General features: G+C 31.9%; 1 protein-coding gene across 1 annotated transcript in view; it reads left to right on the forward strand.

Moving 5' to 3' along the window:
• The window catches only part of LOC106468826 (RNA-binding protein 24-like), an 81,448-nt gene that overhangs the window by 25,898 nt on the left and 38,632 nt on the right, over positions 1-16,918 (forward strand). The window contains exons 2-3 of the mRNA XM_013929304.2: positions 5,592-5,718; positions 16,252-16,306. Coding sequence (XP_013784758.1) covers positions 5,592-5,718; positions 16,252-16,306 — 182 coding nt within the window. The remainder of the gene's footprint in view (positions 1-5,591; positions 5,719-16,251; positions 16,307-16,918) is intronic.

The raw sequence follows: 16,918 nt of genomic DNA on the forward strand, positions 1-16,918 counted from the left end.
CGACCCTCAGATTGTGAGTCGAGCGCCTTATCCACCTGGCCATGCCGGGCTGTCCAGGTGCACTTGAAATCTTGGAAAACTTCAACTGCTAGGCTGATCTAGAGGAAAGCTGGAATAGGACGATGATAGTAAAACACAGATAAATATATCAAACAAAGGAAACAAAATATTCCTCTGTTTCAGCCAACCACATACAAGAATGCAAAATGGCTATTCTGAATTTCCATAGCAAAGTCGGGTTAACAACTTGCTGTGGCCATTTTCTAGAAAATTTCAGCCAAACAATACCACGACCGACAACACGGAAATAATCTAAGGTTGGAAAGCACCAAAGAAAGATCATAATATCAAGGCATTGGATTAAATTGAACAATACTGAATTGTTACGAACAACTTGAAATAATAAATTTAATTTTAATATTCTAAGATAAGTTATAAATATAGGTGTATAACTATCACATTTTCTATAAATGTGTATGAGAGAATCTGCAAACGAGTCAAGTAAGTGTACGTGCACCTGAAAACTAATGATAATTATTATTTGTATAGAATTATATCAGAAGAGTAAACTTTATTATTTGATCATTATATCATTGTGTTATGAAGTTTAATGTAAGTAACATCGGTTAGAGTTGAGAGGGGTTAGAACTGAGGTCAGAGGATTACAGCACTCTAGGTAATTAGAAAATGTAAAGGTGGGAACGGTGGCCTTTCTTTTTAAATCGCTGTGGGAACACCTTACGATTATGAGGTGAGTAATCCGATACAAAAAAAAAACAACGTGTTCGGCATGGTTTTTGAGAAAGGGATGTAAAAGACAGGCGTTTCACAGAAGAAAGGAGACCGGGATGTGTGAGATAGAGTGAATAAACCGAGAGAGAGGGAAGAATGAAAATGACATGCTGCTAGTAAGAAACAAAGCCTAGTTCTAAATGTATGTGTTGTTGATTATAGTAATAAACAGCAATTTGTTATGTTTATAAGTATGAGTCAAATCCTGATATTAATATGAGTCAAATCTTGATAGAAATAAGGATAACTTCAATAAAGTTTAAGGAAAAGCGAAGTGTAAGTTTAGCACGATTATAACAAAGTGATGTCAGAAGAGGTCTAAAACCCATCGGTGAAAAATTACTATATGACATTATATGAATTATAGTTCCCGGTGAGTCGGTAGTAAGTTTCTAGACTTGCAATGTTAAATTCTGGAATTCGATTCACCGCGAAGGAGAGAGTGAAAATATCCCATTCTGTAGATTTGCTCTAAAAAAATAACACTAACTTTTATTAATTATAATCTATATTTATATTATTGTTTGTAGTTCTGGCTGTAAAAGTCCATTGGTGTAAATTGCATTTAAAAGAATATTGTATATTAATAAATTAACTTGTTGTGTATTGATTTTCTTACTGTGTAAGGAATCATATTAACATGTTACATAAATAGTATTATGAAAACAGGAAAATGTTCAAGTATATGTTTTTTTTGACACAATTAGAACACAAATAACTGTCAATGACCGATTATATCTATTGTACATTTGAGGAGATGTTTGGACTATTATTAATGAATATCTTTGTTAGTCCTTTTAATGGTAAACTGTATAATTTATCATAGCATGACAAAATAGTTTTGTTTGTGTGTTGAGTTTCGAGCAAAGCTATTCAAGGGCTATCTGAGCTAGCTGTCCCTAATTTTGAAGTGATAGACAAGAAGAAAAGAAGATAGTTAATATTACCAGGTGCCAACTGTTGGGCTAATCTTTATCAAAGTATAATGGAAATGACCGTCACATTATAACTCTCTCAGGAGACGATCATGTTCGGCGACGGGTTTCGATCCTGCGACCCGCAGGTTGCGATTCGAGTGCCCTAACGACCAAGTTATGCCAGGCCCTAAGCAAAATGATGACGTGTGTATGCGGTTGCATATATGCTGATGGCCCGGCATGGCCAGGTGGTTAGGGCGCTCGACTCGCAATCTGAGGGTCGCGGGTTTGAATCCCCATCACACCAAACAATCTCGCCCTTTCAGCCGTGGGGGCGTTATAATGTGACGGTGAATCCCACTAGTCGTTGGTAAAAGAGTAGCCCAAGAGTTGGCGGTGGGTGATGATGACTTCCCTCTAGTCTTACACTGCTAAATTAGGGACGGCTAGCGCAGATAGCCCTCGTGTAGCTTTGCGCGAAATTCAAAACAAACAAACAAGCATATATATATATATATATACTGATTACTGCGTGCCAAATATATATAACATTTTGTTCAATTTCAGATATATAAAATTATTGATTTTATATCGCAGAACGTGAAAGAAGGAATACACCATTATGAACAGATATGGCTGGTGTAGACGTATTCTTATTTCTTAAAACACAGATTCTCTTATTTCATTTCCAGGAAATACGTTTATTTAAAAACCGTGAGATCTCTAGTTGGCATTCAGTTGTTAGGATAATTTTTAAACTTCGCAACTTGTCTGAGAAGAAGTTAGCAAATATTTTGTACAAATTCGTGACGAAAGTGTATTAAAAGAACTGGACGAGCGGGTTTGGATTTATTTATGTGCAATGACACAACAGTTGTCAAACACAGACGACGAAAAATCCTAAGTGTGTGAAAATGTGGTAGACGATACTTCCTGTAAACACTCTATAAATAGCACTGACAAAGCCATCATTCATGTATGTTAATTGTTCAACTTAGGTAACACTAAATAGCTTATTTGCTGGAAGGGGAACGCAAACTTTTATTATAGTGTACTAAAGATTTAATGAAATGGCAATAAAAGAGCAAGTAATAAAAAGTTACTGATTTGGGTCAATAGATGATGTTTCTGTTTCCATACATCATTTAATTTCCCCAACTTTTGATATTTGAAATATATTCTTAGAAGCTTTTTAGTTACAACATTTGGCTTTCTGTTGTTTGGATATCTTCCTAGTTTACCATTTGATAAGGTTGCTGTTGTCAGACCTGTAAGCTGAAAAGAGTACTTAATAAAATAACCCAAATACAGAACTTCGGGATAAATGTATTACTGGAAGAACTTGTTTTCTATAGCACAGTCTGTATGAGTAACCATAATAGTATTACCTGAGTTCCTGTCAGTTGGTGTCGTCGTCTGTAAACTTTTTTTAATAATTACTCACTGTCCTTGTCAAACATTGCATGAAAGGTGATTTATGGTACGATATTAAGCTTTCTCTCTATTAAATTTAAAAGTTCAACGGTAATGGAGGTAGGGCTCTTTAACTTGGCTAATCGTTTTATAGTTGTTGTTTTAAAAACGTTTAATGAAGATCCGTGATTATGTACTATACCTGTTTTGCAGGATCTGTTATGTTTGATGAAAACAAGAAGTTCAAATGGTAGATATTAATGATTCAATGATAAGGCAGTCCTTAAATTTCAAATAACAATTGCACAGTTTAACAGTGCGTAATGCTAAAAGGGTAAATCAGTATAGACGACTTCTTATACATGCTGCAGAATTCTGCTGGAAGACTTCCAATCTAGGAGATCTCCTCCTGTTATATTTTTATCATCTTTGCATCGAAGCTTTGAGTGTCAAACTATGTAATATTTCAGTCAATCTGAAGATCTTTTTTTGTTTCACATTTAGGATATTCTACAAGTAGACTTGTAGGTGGACGTATGTTCGAATGTGCTTTTTGTAGTGCCTATAATAAACTGCGAAAGTTCGGACATTAAACGGTCATCCATGACTTCCCATAGATAAAAATACTTACCTTCATTTTCAATTAAATAAAAGCTGATATGTAAGGTTATGATAAACTTTGAATTGGAGTATGATAAACTCTGGAATAAAAAACAAAACAAAAACACATAAATGACACCTTACTACTTGAAATGAGGCTGGTAAATCTTATAAAGGGCGTTTCAAAGTTATGTCATAATAAACTTCATATCGATGTCGAACAGTTTGAAAATTAAAAAAAATATCTGCTTTACGTATTTTAAAAGTCTAATAGACTTAGAAGGTTGAAAATCATACATGTATATATATATATAACTAAGCATTTCACTATAAAGTCTATCAAAATGTGAATTTTTGAGACAAAATTATGAATACACTCTGAAAATTAATAACCCACAATGCCTACTCCTTCCAAAAGAATAAATACTAATACTAAAATATAATGACGGGGAAATCATAAAAAAAGGAAGTCAAGCTTCTTTTTAGGGATTCAGTTGGGAGTAAAAATAATATAAACATTAAAAACCTCGAGAATAGTGGTTTCACTTTATTGAGACTTTAACAAGACTTGAACTGAAATTTCATAAGCTGAATATATTATGTCGCAAAAATCAAGTATTCTACTAGCAAGGCGATCTAACAAACATTGACAATAATTTTGATTTTGTGGCTGACTAACTTGGTTACAGAGAGTAAATATGTTCACGTAGAATAATTTTCATAAATTTCTGACAAGATCAATACTACTTTTGGAATATAAAGTGAAAGAACGTGTAAAACTAAAAGTACTTTGCTTTTAGTACAGATGTTTATCAGTGTGGTATTAACACATCCTAGACCTCGATTAAGTTTAGTACAGATGTTTATCAGTGTGGTATTAACACATCCTAGACCTCGATTAAGTTTAGTACAAATGTTTATCAGTGGTATTAACACATCCTAGACCTCGATTAAGTTTAGTACAGATGTTTATCAGTGTGGTATTAACACATCCTAGACCTCGATTAAGTTTAGTACAGATGTTTATCAGTAGTATTAATACATCCTAGACTTCGATTAGATTGCACCCGTTTTTTAAGGAAAATTGCTTATAAATTTTGTTATTGAAAATAAATAGTTTTAGTAAATTTACCCACTTCAAACTTGAAGTTTGTATAATAGTTAACTACTGGTATTTAACTACTCCCAATCGATGTCTATGTTACAATATATTTAGCCTTAGCACTTGCGTTAAAACCACTCTTTGCCCATTTTTTAAATAGTTACTCATTGTCCTTGTCACAATGGTTGAGTTTGTTATTGTATAATAGCTACGCTTACCAGATCGATTATCTTCGCACCAATGCTAAAATCTGTTTAATTTCTCTATTCAACATTTGATGCTGAGTTCTTTACTTCAATCTTCCTGTGGGACAACGGCTAGTTTACGATTCCCCGCGGTAGACAGAGTAAATAGTACAATGTTGCTTTGCTCCTAAACAAACTTTAGTTACGTCACTAAAGTTTATAACCGATATTTCTGTCCAATTCTAGTATCAAGTGATCATCTGTATATAACCTTCCAACTAATTAACCTTTGTCGTGACTTTTCCATAAACCACAGATATTATTGTAGAGGATCGTTGCATACATAATTTATATATATATATATGTGTGTGTGTGTATGTGCATGTAATATGATTGATTTATTTATTTAAACGAAGAAAATTTCTGCCTTTTTATAAAATGCTTCAGTCAATGAATTTATCATAATGACCTACATAGCGGCAAATTATATGTGAAGGGAGGTATTTTGTGATAAATAACTTTTAAAATTAGCATCATGATATTTAATTCAACGTTTTTATTGTCTAAATTATCATCTCGTAGGTGACAATGGCAGACCGGACGGCGGCAGAGCGAGCAGTAAGAGATGCTAATCCTATCATTGATGGCAGGAAAGCCAACGTAAATCTTGCCTATCTTGGTGCAAAACCAAGAATCAACTCAGTGAACGGTAAAATCAGTTTTATGAATTTTTATATCGTCTCTGAAATGTCAGTGACCTAGAATAGTTGTAAGGTTCAGTAGTTGTTGAACTACTGCTAAATGTTGTGTAACTAGATTTCAATAAATAGAAACACGTTTATTTGTTTATTCATTTTTCAGAACCATGTAAACTGTTTTTTACACATTTCTTAGTTTACTCTCTCTTAAAAGTTCTAAATCTGGTACAGTAATCTTTTTTGAGTATAAATAAAGCACTATATCATTGTTTGTTTTTAATCTATTACTGAAAAACAGACATGTAAACAGTTGTAGCTTCACAGTATTAATATAAGGACACTGCACCGTAAGGTTATACCGAGAGGAAATTGTCTCTGAAAAGAGTTCTGAAACACTTATATGAAGACTACCACAGGTATATTTCATTGTGATCTTGTATCTCGAGGGTAATTATCGACCTGTGAAATTCGTACTTTGGAAAAATTCAGTAAAATAGAGAACTATATGTTGGAAATCCACAAATAGAACTGATCACAGAAAACAGGACATGTTTTCTGATTTAGATAAATCAGTTGTATGTGAAATATTACAAATTCACAAGTTCTTGGATGGTAACTGATCTGATAAATCTTTTGTTTAAAAGATAACGAGAACGCGATAAAATACAATATGCTTAATGAGAGTAAGTCATAGTCACATGACAAGGGATCTCGGTTTTGGTGAAATGCCTAGGATTGTACGCTTTGCGTTTATCGGATATATTGGTACTTAAGAGTAAAGTTTTTCTTAGCCTTAGAGTAATCAACTTCAGATAAAATAAAGGAATGTAGTGTAGAAAGAAGCTTCCTTTTATACATTTCCCATTAATTGAGACAAACTTGCTTAGATACAAATTTTTATAGATTAAACCAGATGGTTTTATTTCAAATATCTATTCAATACTTTGTTTTGAACACTTTTCAGATAAGACATTTTGTTATCAACACTTTCCAAATCAAAATTAGCTCCTTAGGTTATACCATTAAACTTCAACGACTAGAAGAATGTGAAACCTTAGAAGCGAGTTATTGATATTAATTTTGGTATATTTTACAATTAGCCATATATTGATTTGCAAACAATATATATAATCTAAAACTGACCGAGAGAGGTAATTCCTTGTAACATTTGTTAACTATACCTGCTTAATTATTAGTTCTTATCCATAAGTAAATATGCTAAATTTAAAATTAGATAAATACTAGAGTAGATCTGTAACTACAACATTTATTAGCCCTAATATGTCAAGTAGTATCAATGTCTTCTATATATATATGTATGTATGTATATTGTGGGTCCTTTTAAGAGCAAAAGAGAAGTGAATTTAAATATTGAACTGAATTTACCACATTTTATTCTTATTTTATCCTTTTTATATTTAGAGAAAGCTTTCTGAGCGAATAGTTGCATTTCACTAATTAATCTGATACTTTTTTAAGGTTTGACAAAAAGGTCCTGTGTTTTATTTTGTTTGTGAGTCAGTTGATGATCGTTCCAGATAATAGCAAAAGTAATTGTTTTTCATGCCAGCGTGGACAGAATGATGTGTCTGTATATGTGTTTTATAGTAAAGCCACATCAAGCTATCTGCTGTGTACACCAAGGGGAATCAAAACCTTGGTTTTAGAGTTGTAAGTTCGTAGAATTACCGCTGTTCCACTGGGGACGGAGAGAATGGACAGAAAAGATACTAAAGCCATAATTTTACTGAAATACGGTTGAGCATGTTCCACAATTATACGAACACATTTACATGTGTTGTATGATACTCGGATATCTAGAAAAAACCTTTTAATCGTTCTAATCCTTTCACTATTGCTTGTTAATTGTCTAACAAGTAGAGAATAAAAACTTTTAAAAAGCCACCTAGGAACAAAAACCTTAAACTATGCTATTTCTTTTTAAGTGTGTTTCTTTTCTTTTTTGTAGTCAGTGAAAACAATGTAACTTTTTGATTTTTTTACAAAAACCTATGAACATTCCCCCCACACACATTAAATTTGTAGTTATCGTAGCTTTTATTTATACAATTTTTGACCTTATAATTATTTACCTGCATAATAATTTTCCTTATCTTTAATACAACTGCTTCTCTTGTTTTATTCATTTTCTTCATTTAAATAATTGTATACTTTGGTATTTGTATACATATTATTTAGGTGATGACATGATGTAACTTTCTTTCGAAGGAAACCCTTATTATATTTTTTCTTTGTTGACTTGTGCTTCTACGCAGTTTTCAAGGGCTTTTAACTTAAATGCGTGGCAGTTTATCACAAAGTAGCTTTCATATATGCAGTGTATCCGATTAAGGAAGTAAGGCAAAGTTGTATTAATAATTGTAACAAGCCCTCCTGAATTTTACATCAGGTACATATACATACACAATGTTAGTTCAAGCTACATTAAGTAATAATGTTGGATAAATACAAGGCAAACGTATTATTAAGGCGAGCTTGTAGTGGTATCGTAGTTCATGAAAATATGTAAAATTGTCAGTTACTCTTTCTTTTTTTTTCAATTTGAATGGTTTTATGGATGAACATAAATATTTCAAGGTTTTCCAGTCATCAGACAGTTTAGGAGGGCCTTAAAATAATACTTAGAAAAAACTGGACTAAAATAATCCCTTTCAGTTTTATTATCATATGGTTTTTAGATTATTTCAAAAGTTTTAGTATTTGACTTATTGATCTGATGCTTTTGTTAGCACTCTTATGTGCATATGAGAGTCAATTAAATAAACATTATAATACTATTAGCAACAAACTGAAACAGAATGAAATCACAATAAACAGATAAAAAACACTGTGTTTGAAAGTCAGGTAGATCCATATTCTTTGACTTCAGATTAGCATGTAATGATATAAAAAAAGCATGTCTTTTATTTTTAGGGAAGTTAATAACATGATAACGTCATAAAACAATTCTAGAGTCCAAGCTCTCCCTGCTATATTTCGAAAGCTGAAGTTAAAGCACTGTATATATGTGTATCACGCAATTAATTATATTCTTGGTCTGTTTTTAAGAATAATTTAGTCTTGCATTTGTGAAACCATTGTGTTATCTCAGATCGACAAATCCTTACATTTTCCTTCCAGGTAATCCTCAAACGTTCTTGATCAAATCTCAACTAATTATAACTCCTTACTGGATTATATAAAACATGTATTTTTCTAACATGAAATATTAGTGCCTTAGAAATATTTCGTATGAAAAATAATTATATGAATTCAATTAATATTTATTTAACGGAAACCTTCAGTGTAAATGGAGTGGCAGGTTCACTCACTTTTTTAAAGTTTGAAATCCATCGCAAATATGTTTCTAAAACTATAGATATCTATTTAAAACACAATTAATTAATAAAGTGACGTAATATCGCCTATTTTATTAATGCAAAGTAATTTTGGGAAAGATAGTATTTGTTATATTTCATGTCCGTACATTAACGTTTTTCTGCTGTCCCATGCCCCACATTTTGTGTTTAAATGTACTTAAGAATATTATTGTTATTTTATCGCCAATATTCTGGGTTTGACTCCGCGGTGAATACAGCACAGATATCCCATTGTGCAGTTTCTAACAAGTTAACAAACTATTTCTTTTCCATTAAAGTGGTTGACGATTGGCCTTGAGCTCAAATAATTCAGATAATACTGTTATTCTAAATATAACTGTTAAAAATTGAGTTAACATTTACTAAAACATCTTACTCTTTGTTTTAAGGGTAATAAATAGAGTATTATTCATGCTTTAGATGGTTTCATAGTGGTTTGTAGAGGGCAATGAAATAAAATGCGAAATAGAATATTAAGTTGTTTAGATTTGTAAATTGTATTTGAAAAATATAACAAAATAATAAACTCTTCTTTTTACACAAGTAGTATAATTGTTTCGTTTGTTGTTAAGCACGAAGTTATACAACGGACTATCTGTTTTGTGTCCATTGTGTGGATCGAACCATGAATTTTACTGTTATAAACATTCACGTTAATTGCTGAGCTACCGGAAGGAACATCAGACTAAGTTAATACAATTAATATATACACACACACTAAAAGGTAACATTAATTCTACAAAGGCATGTGAAACTGTATATCTTTTGATTATATCTAGGTGTCATAATCTTTGTGCTCACAATATTGGGAGGGTTTCAATTACCCAAAGGGCAGTCTTGTTTCCAATAAGACAACAACTCACTGATATATTTCATTTATTACATCCCCCACCCTTAAAAAATGTGGTTTCTTTAGTTGTAGTTTATTTTAATCGAATAATGATTCTAGTTTTATATTTTTTCCTTCATGCTTAAGTCGTAGTAACGCTTAAATAAAAAGAACCAATCTTTTTATTTAAGCATTACTGCAACGTTACTTCTCCTGTCTCTTTCACTTACAACTTATGTTCTCTGCGAGATCTTACACAACAAAAATAAGCGATGTTTTAACCTTATTCTCTTTACATAGATGATTCTGACAAAAATAGATTTGAATGTATGTTTTCTTATTGTATCGTTCGTAAACTGTGCCAAATGCGTTTGTTCTCCCATAGCGAAAAAGAAAAATTGAAAAAGGCACACATAAAAGTAAGAGTGCTGAAAGTAAATGCTTTGGTGGGTTTAGAGCCTTCTTCAGCAAAATTGATTGAATGCAGCCATTGTCTACACTAGAGTGGCAATTAAGAGGAATATTACTTTGTATATATGGTCACATGTAGAGAACATTATCTCCATGAAGTATAACTGCTTTGAATATACAAACTCAACAATGTTACAATAATGTTTATACACTACTTCAAATTGAGGTCTTTGCGTTGGATTTTATTAATCGCTTACCTTTCGCAAATGTATAATGGAGTTTTTTTTTTATACAAGGTTTTCTTAATAATTAATCTTACTTAAAGGATTAAAGTTGATATTTATTACGTGCTCCCACTACATTAGTTACACGAAATATATAGTAAGGTAATATTGTCATCTATGGATACTGAAAGCCGGGATTTATCAAATAGTTAGACATAACCACTGGAAGAAATGGTTTTATACCATAAATTGCTGAACATAGAACAGTCAGATTTTGTGAATAATTTTTTTTCTTAAGACCAAAATAGATTTGAACAATGACTTAACATTCTTAAATACTTTAAAAAAGATATGTGTATTGCAATTATGAACGAAAAAAAATTAAAATACTTTAGATGAGAATTTGGCTGTTTACAACCATGAACTTGAATCATTTATATAAACGTAAATATAATAACGACCTATATCTTCAGATATCTGGAGGTATAGGTCGTTATTTTAGGTACGTTTATAAAAATTTAAAGCTTGGTATTTTTAATTATGTTGAATATGAGATTTCGTTCAGGTTTGGCGATAAAAAAAGCTCGATAAAAATTTAATTAAAACATTTAAGTACGTCGGTTGAATAAAATATTTTAAAAATGACTAACATAGGATATTTCAGTACGTTTGGCAGAATGTAAGTACACGCAATTGAAGTACAAGCTGAGTTTTCAGTACCTTCGATCTCTACTCGACGAAAAGATAGAAAGATCAATGTTTCAGATAACGTATCCTAATACAAGAATGTATTTTTTACCTTAAAATCAGATATCAATGTAAAACTATTGATACAAACGATGTTTTTCGGGTGAATTTATAACTAATGACAGTTTCAGTATTTGGAGTTGTTTGTATTTGTTTAGTTTTATTTAGATTGGTACACATTTCACGGTAATTTACAAGTAAATCTTGTGGTTGAAATTAACTTAATCATGTTTAATCTTCTCAAGTAATACCCAACTAATATATGATTTAGTTCTGGTTTATTAAAGGATTAAAGTTGTCACTGAACATGTATTGTTTTAATAAGTTTCAACTATCTTTAGACTTATGAATACATTCATGAGAATTTACAACATGTAATACAACACTATATAGGGTTTGGACACTGAATCAATTACTTTTAGATAAAAATCCCATAAACTTGCCTTATAATCTGAACATTAAATTAGTTAAAACAAACCTAACTCTACTGGAGAGCAAAATAGGCTAAACAAAAGGTTCTCTGCATTAGTCCTACCTATTAAATAATGCCACACGTTATACAGTAAACTCGTTTACGCCAGTCAAACGCAATTACACATTGCCAGGAACACAGTGGATTGATGTACTTCATTTAAATTAATGTAAATAACACCAAAAATTACTATAAACCATTATGTTTCAGAAGTTTGTGCAAACTACGCAAAGCTATGCGCATATAGCCTAAAGGAAGACAGTTAGTCAACAGTACCTACAACCAAATTTTTGGCTACTCTTGTCTCTGCGACTAGACTCTTGTAATGTAACTACAGTCCCAAAGTGCGAAGCGCGGTTTTGCTACAACAGATCACAAATATGAATCCAAGGATTCTCAGTCTGGGAACGCTAAAATAAAATCCATTCTAGCCTCGGATTTTCAGTCTGGGCACGCTAAAGTAAAATCCACTCCAGCCTCGGAAATAAAATGATTTGTTTTACGTTTAATTGAATCCATTATAGAAGAAAGCAGCTATAACTAATTTTTGCCGATCAAACACAACAGAAACTACAAAAATTAATCAAGTTACGCTCATGTACCTATTAAATCCCCCCCCCCCAGTGGTACAGTGGTATGTTTGCGGACTTACAACGCTAATATCCGGGTTTCGATACCCGTGACGGGCAGAGCACAGATAGCCCATTGTGTAGCTTTGTGCTTAATTACAAACAAACAAACCTATTAAATGTTACCGAGGACAACACAATGCTTCTGTCTTAAACAATTTAAAACCATTAAAGTGGAATAAATGGAGATAGTGAATTACTGCTCCCATTAAATAGGACCAAGAATAACATTGTGAATCGATATGGCGGTAAGTTTCTATAGATTGCACTTACAAATACCATTTAGTTATCTTACATAAGTCCAAACCTGTTAAAGAACATAAAAAACATACAAAGAAACGTATTCGTTAATCTGAAGCTAGAAAATATTTCCAAACATTACGTAGTAATCCATTTGCGCTAGTTAGAATCCATTAAATTCACTAAAAACGTGGAAACTGAGCCGAATAAAACTTCTTGAAACCAGTAAATATCATGAAGAACGATAATAAGTGCTTTCCTTTACGCTAGTATTTACTTATTAGATAACATTCAAAACATATTTAGTATATATTTCTTGCTCTTTGCAGATCATATGATATCACTAAAAATATGACATAAATTTGAGTGGATCTTCTCAACAATTCGAGTCACCCCATTTTTGAAAAGTTTGGTTTACTCCAGCTTATGATGTTTATATAACATCAATATTTATAAGTAGTATCGCATTACGCCAGCCCATACCAATTATATATATATACTTAAAATTATGAAATGCATTATATTAAATTAGTTTGATACTATTAAATACACTAATAGCAGTACAGTGGGTGGGTTTAAGCAAATCGGAAACCATCAAAAGACACTAACACCTAGAAACAATCAGTTTATTACTTCCTGAATGTAAGAAGTAGCGAAGAGATCTGAAAAATGAATCGAAGTCTGAACTCCCTACAACACCAAAAACTAAAACTGTTATACAGTATATTAAGAACTAAAAGATGAGTAGGTGCATTCCAGTTGAACTCCATTAGACCAGGTTATCTGAAGTTTAGCCACTATTTAAGTATATGATACAAAACTAAAGAAGATTCAAGAAATATTTCTGTCAACAGTGTCGTACACAATTTACTTTAAAAGTAATAACAATTATTATTACTTTCAGCGTCGAAGGAATAATTATACATAATTAGTGTAGTTGCACAAGGGCATGTTCCCTCGGAGAGCGTCGTATAATTTTCCAAATTCTGGTTAAATTCGAGTGAACAATATTTATTTACCAGTATTGAAATACTATATCTCTAGATTTATGCATACCCATTGTGGAGGCCGGATATGAGCCTCATGCCAAATCCAACACAACTCTACTGTCACTTCACTAATAGGGTGAAAACGGCAACCATGAAAGGTCTTCATCGACATTCGGAGGGAATGTTACTGTTGGAAAACAAAGTATCGTATTCTCTTGCTAGGTAAAATACAAGAAGAAGAATCTCTTGGATGATAAACAGCCAGAAGGTCACTGGTAATATGAATAAAGGAACTCAGACTACCTACTTTGAAGCAACCAACCTCCACATGAATGGTCACTGCAACTCAACTTTGCAATGTTCAACGAGAATTGCATCTATTCTTTTGTCTTACGCTTCCATTTTATCATAATTTTTTTCTGTAATTTTGGTGATTAATTATATATATATACCAATAATCATAGTATTACCCCATTATTTTTAGTTTTTACTTATTTTTGAGATGAAATTTATTTTACGAGTTTAATATTGACTCAAGTCCCTCATAAAGTATCAAGTTCGAGTGGAAGAGGCTACAATAAGTTTCCTATGTCTTGGTCCATCATTCTCTTTGTCCGTATATCCTGTCGAATTACAATAATTTTATAATATTTTAATAAGCAACATCTTGAAAGTAATCTGATATTGTAATTGATTAGCCACAAGCTACGGAAGTTGTTAAATATAACGACTAATATCGTTATTAAGTGTAAAAACAGGATTTTCTGCAGGAATATAGGAATATGGAGCACCCAAATATTTCTCAAACTAGATGTTGGAAATGTCCAAACTAACGACGTTATATGATATCGCATTTATTTGTGCAGTTCTAGATTGACATAAGAGCGACTTGGATATTAAAACTTTACTGATGTTTTTTCAAGAGCTGCAATATATAACCTAGGTAGAGGAAAAGATATGTTCAATATAAATATGTAAGAAACATCAAAGGATTAAGACAAATTACACATCCAAGACACGTCAAACCCTGCAACAAATCTGGCTAGTTATTATCTTGTTATACTTCAAATTTCTCAGTTTTTTTTTCTGCTCCTTGTATTATAGTAAGTGGTCTTACTTAATCTTCCAAGGAAATATTTAGTACTCTGACTAATAAGTTGTTTTGTTATTCTAAAATGACTACAAATCTCCAGAAGACTGTTAAGATTAAAGAGTATATGAGTACGGCTTCGCTTGATTTCTAACGAAAGAAAAAAACATTGCAAACTTCGTTATTTTTACAATAAGAAAACTTCAGATTGCAGGTCTTAAATATGTATCGTAACATTTTACAAGCGGTTCCATACCAAAGACATTGTACACATGCACACACACAATTTCTATAAGTGGTGTCACGTGGCGCGTTACAAACCAAATGTACTATTAAGTAGTGGCTAGCCACACGAACTTAACCTTCATGCGTGTTCAGTAAATTCACTTATTGTTTGAAGTTTATTAATCTTTCATGTTAAAAGTTTTTATTACCGTTATCTTACATGAAGTATAGTCCATTTGGTGACGCAACATCATAAATTACATCGGTTAATTAAAAACGCTTCATGATTCATTTTTTCCCATTTGATGATTATGCTTAGTGCGGAATTATGTTTTGGTGAATGAAATAAAGTATTTATATCTACCTTTCTAGCATCATTTCTTTCTGTCAAACATTTATCTGTTAATCCATATGATTCTAGCGCCTATATTTGTATGCTTTTCTACACATCTGTCTACTCATCATAACAGCTTATCATATTGGATCTTGCACTGATAATATTGATATTCATAGAAGACGTGCTTAATGTGTCAATCTCATTACAGCGCATTTCATTTGTAAATTTCAGGCATGTTTATTTCCGCAATTATTTCGATCTCAAGACTTGTGACATATTTCAGATATTAAGAAACCTGCTAATTACTTGAAAACTTATGGGAAAGAGTTCTTTTTGTGTTTCTTTCTAAGGTACATCGTTTCGGAACAATATCTGAAGTGCAAAGGAAATGTTCGCAAGATCAAATCTCTGGCAGAATACTTTTGGTAGACAACCAATCAGCACTCAAATAATATTATAAACTGATACTTTTTATTCAAACCTTACTAGATTAGATATCAAAGCTATTTTATTTTATTGGTACAATATGGAGTATGAGTCTCTTGCACATATATTATTTGACTACAAAATGATTATTTTTCTTATTGGTAAGCAGAGAATATAAGTCATGTGATTGCAGTTGAATCACATTAATGCAACGCTGTTATGTATACGTTATGGGATTGGTTTAATATAAATTCCAAATCATAACTATATTACTGGTTTATAAGCGAATTATGTAACTGATATATTTATTGACTGCACGTTTAACTTCGAGAAACTGTTTATTAAAAATAGTGGTCATCTTATGACTCTTGAAACATTTAAAGAAACTGACTCATTGAAATATCTAAATTATCGCTTCATGAGAGCGTAAAAGTAATTAAAATTGTATTAAAGGATAAACGTTTCAAAACTGATTTTCTTTTTACATACTAACTTGTTAAATAAAATATATATTAAATTGTAAATAGTTTTTCTTCTGCTCATAGGATTCCCAGTATCTGTTAGAACAGGTTATCCTTCTGTAATCCCAGGTCAGCTAAGGTAAGGACTTGGTATTTGTCTTGTTTTGAAATTGCATTACCAACTAAGGTATAGGCAGAGAGATATTTAATTACATTTTTAAATCACTCTACTACCAAGTAATATTGGGTTAGAAGAGTTTTGTATTTATTTTATTATGCTGATAATTTTGCTATTTACCGCTAATAACCCAGTGTAGATATGAAACTTCTAATTATATTTAACTAAGTTTATTCCACACTGAAATTGGAAAACAGTATCGAAATAATTTTGATGAAGAGAATGTTTTGTTTGTTTCATATGTATTATAGGAAGTGAGCAATGTTTGAAGAATTATTAAAAGTCACAAGCAACTTATTTATATATGTATACATTTATATATTTTCTATATAACTGAAAAATAATATGTATGACAGCCCATGATATTGTCAATAGAATATTCAGAATGTGAAAACGTAATTCTACTTATTTTCCGGAAATAACCTTGTTTTCCATGTAGCAAGCCCGGCATGGCCAGGTGGATAAGGCGCTCGACTCACAATCTGAGGGTCGCGGGTTCGAATCCGCATCCCACCAAACATGCTCGCCCTTTCAGCCGTGGGGCGTTATAATGTGACGGTCAATCCCACTATT

The sequence above is a fragment of the Limulus polyphemus genome, unplaced genomic scaffold, assembly GCF_000517525.1.
Source record: "Limulus polyphemus unplaced genomic scaffold, Limulus_polyphemus-2.1.2 Scaffold3, whole genome shotgun sequence".
NCBI classification, from domain to species: Eukaryota; Metazoa; Arthropoda; class Merostomata; order Xiphosura; family Limulidae; genus Limulus; species Limulus polyphemus.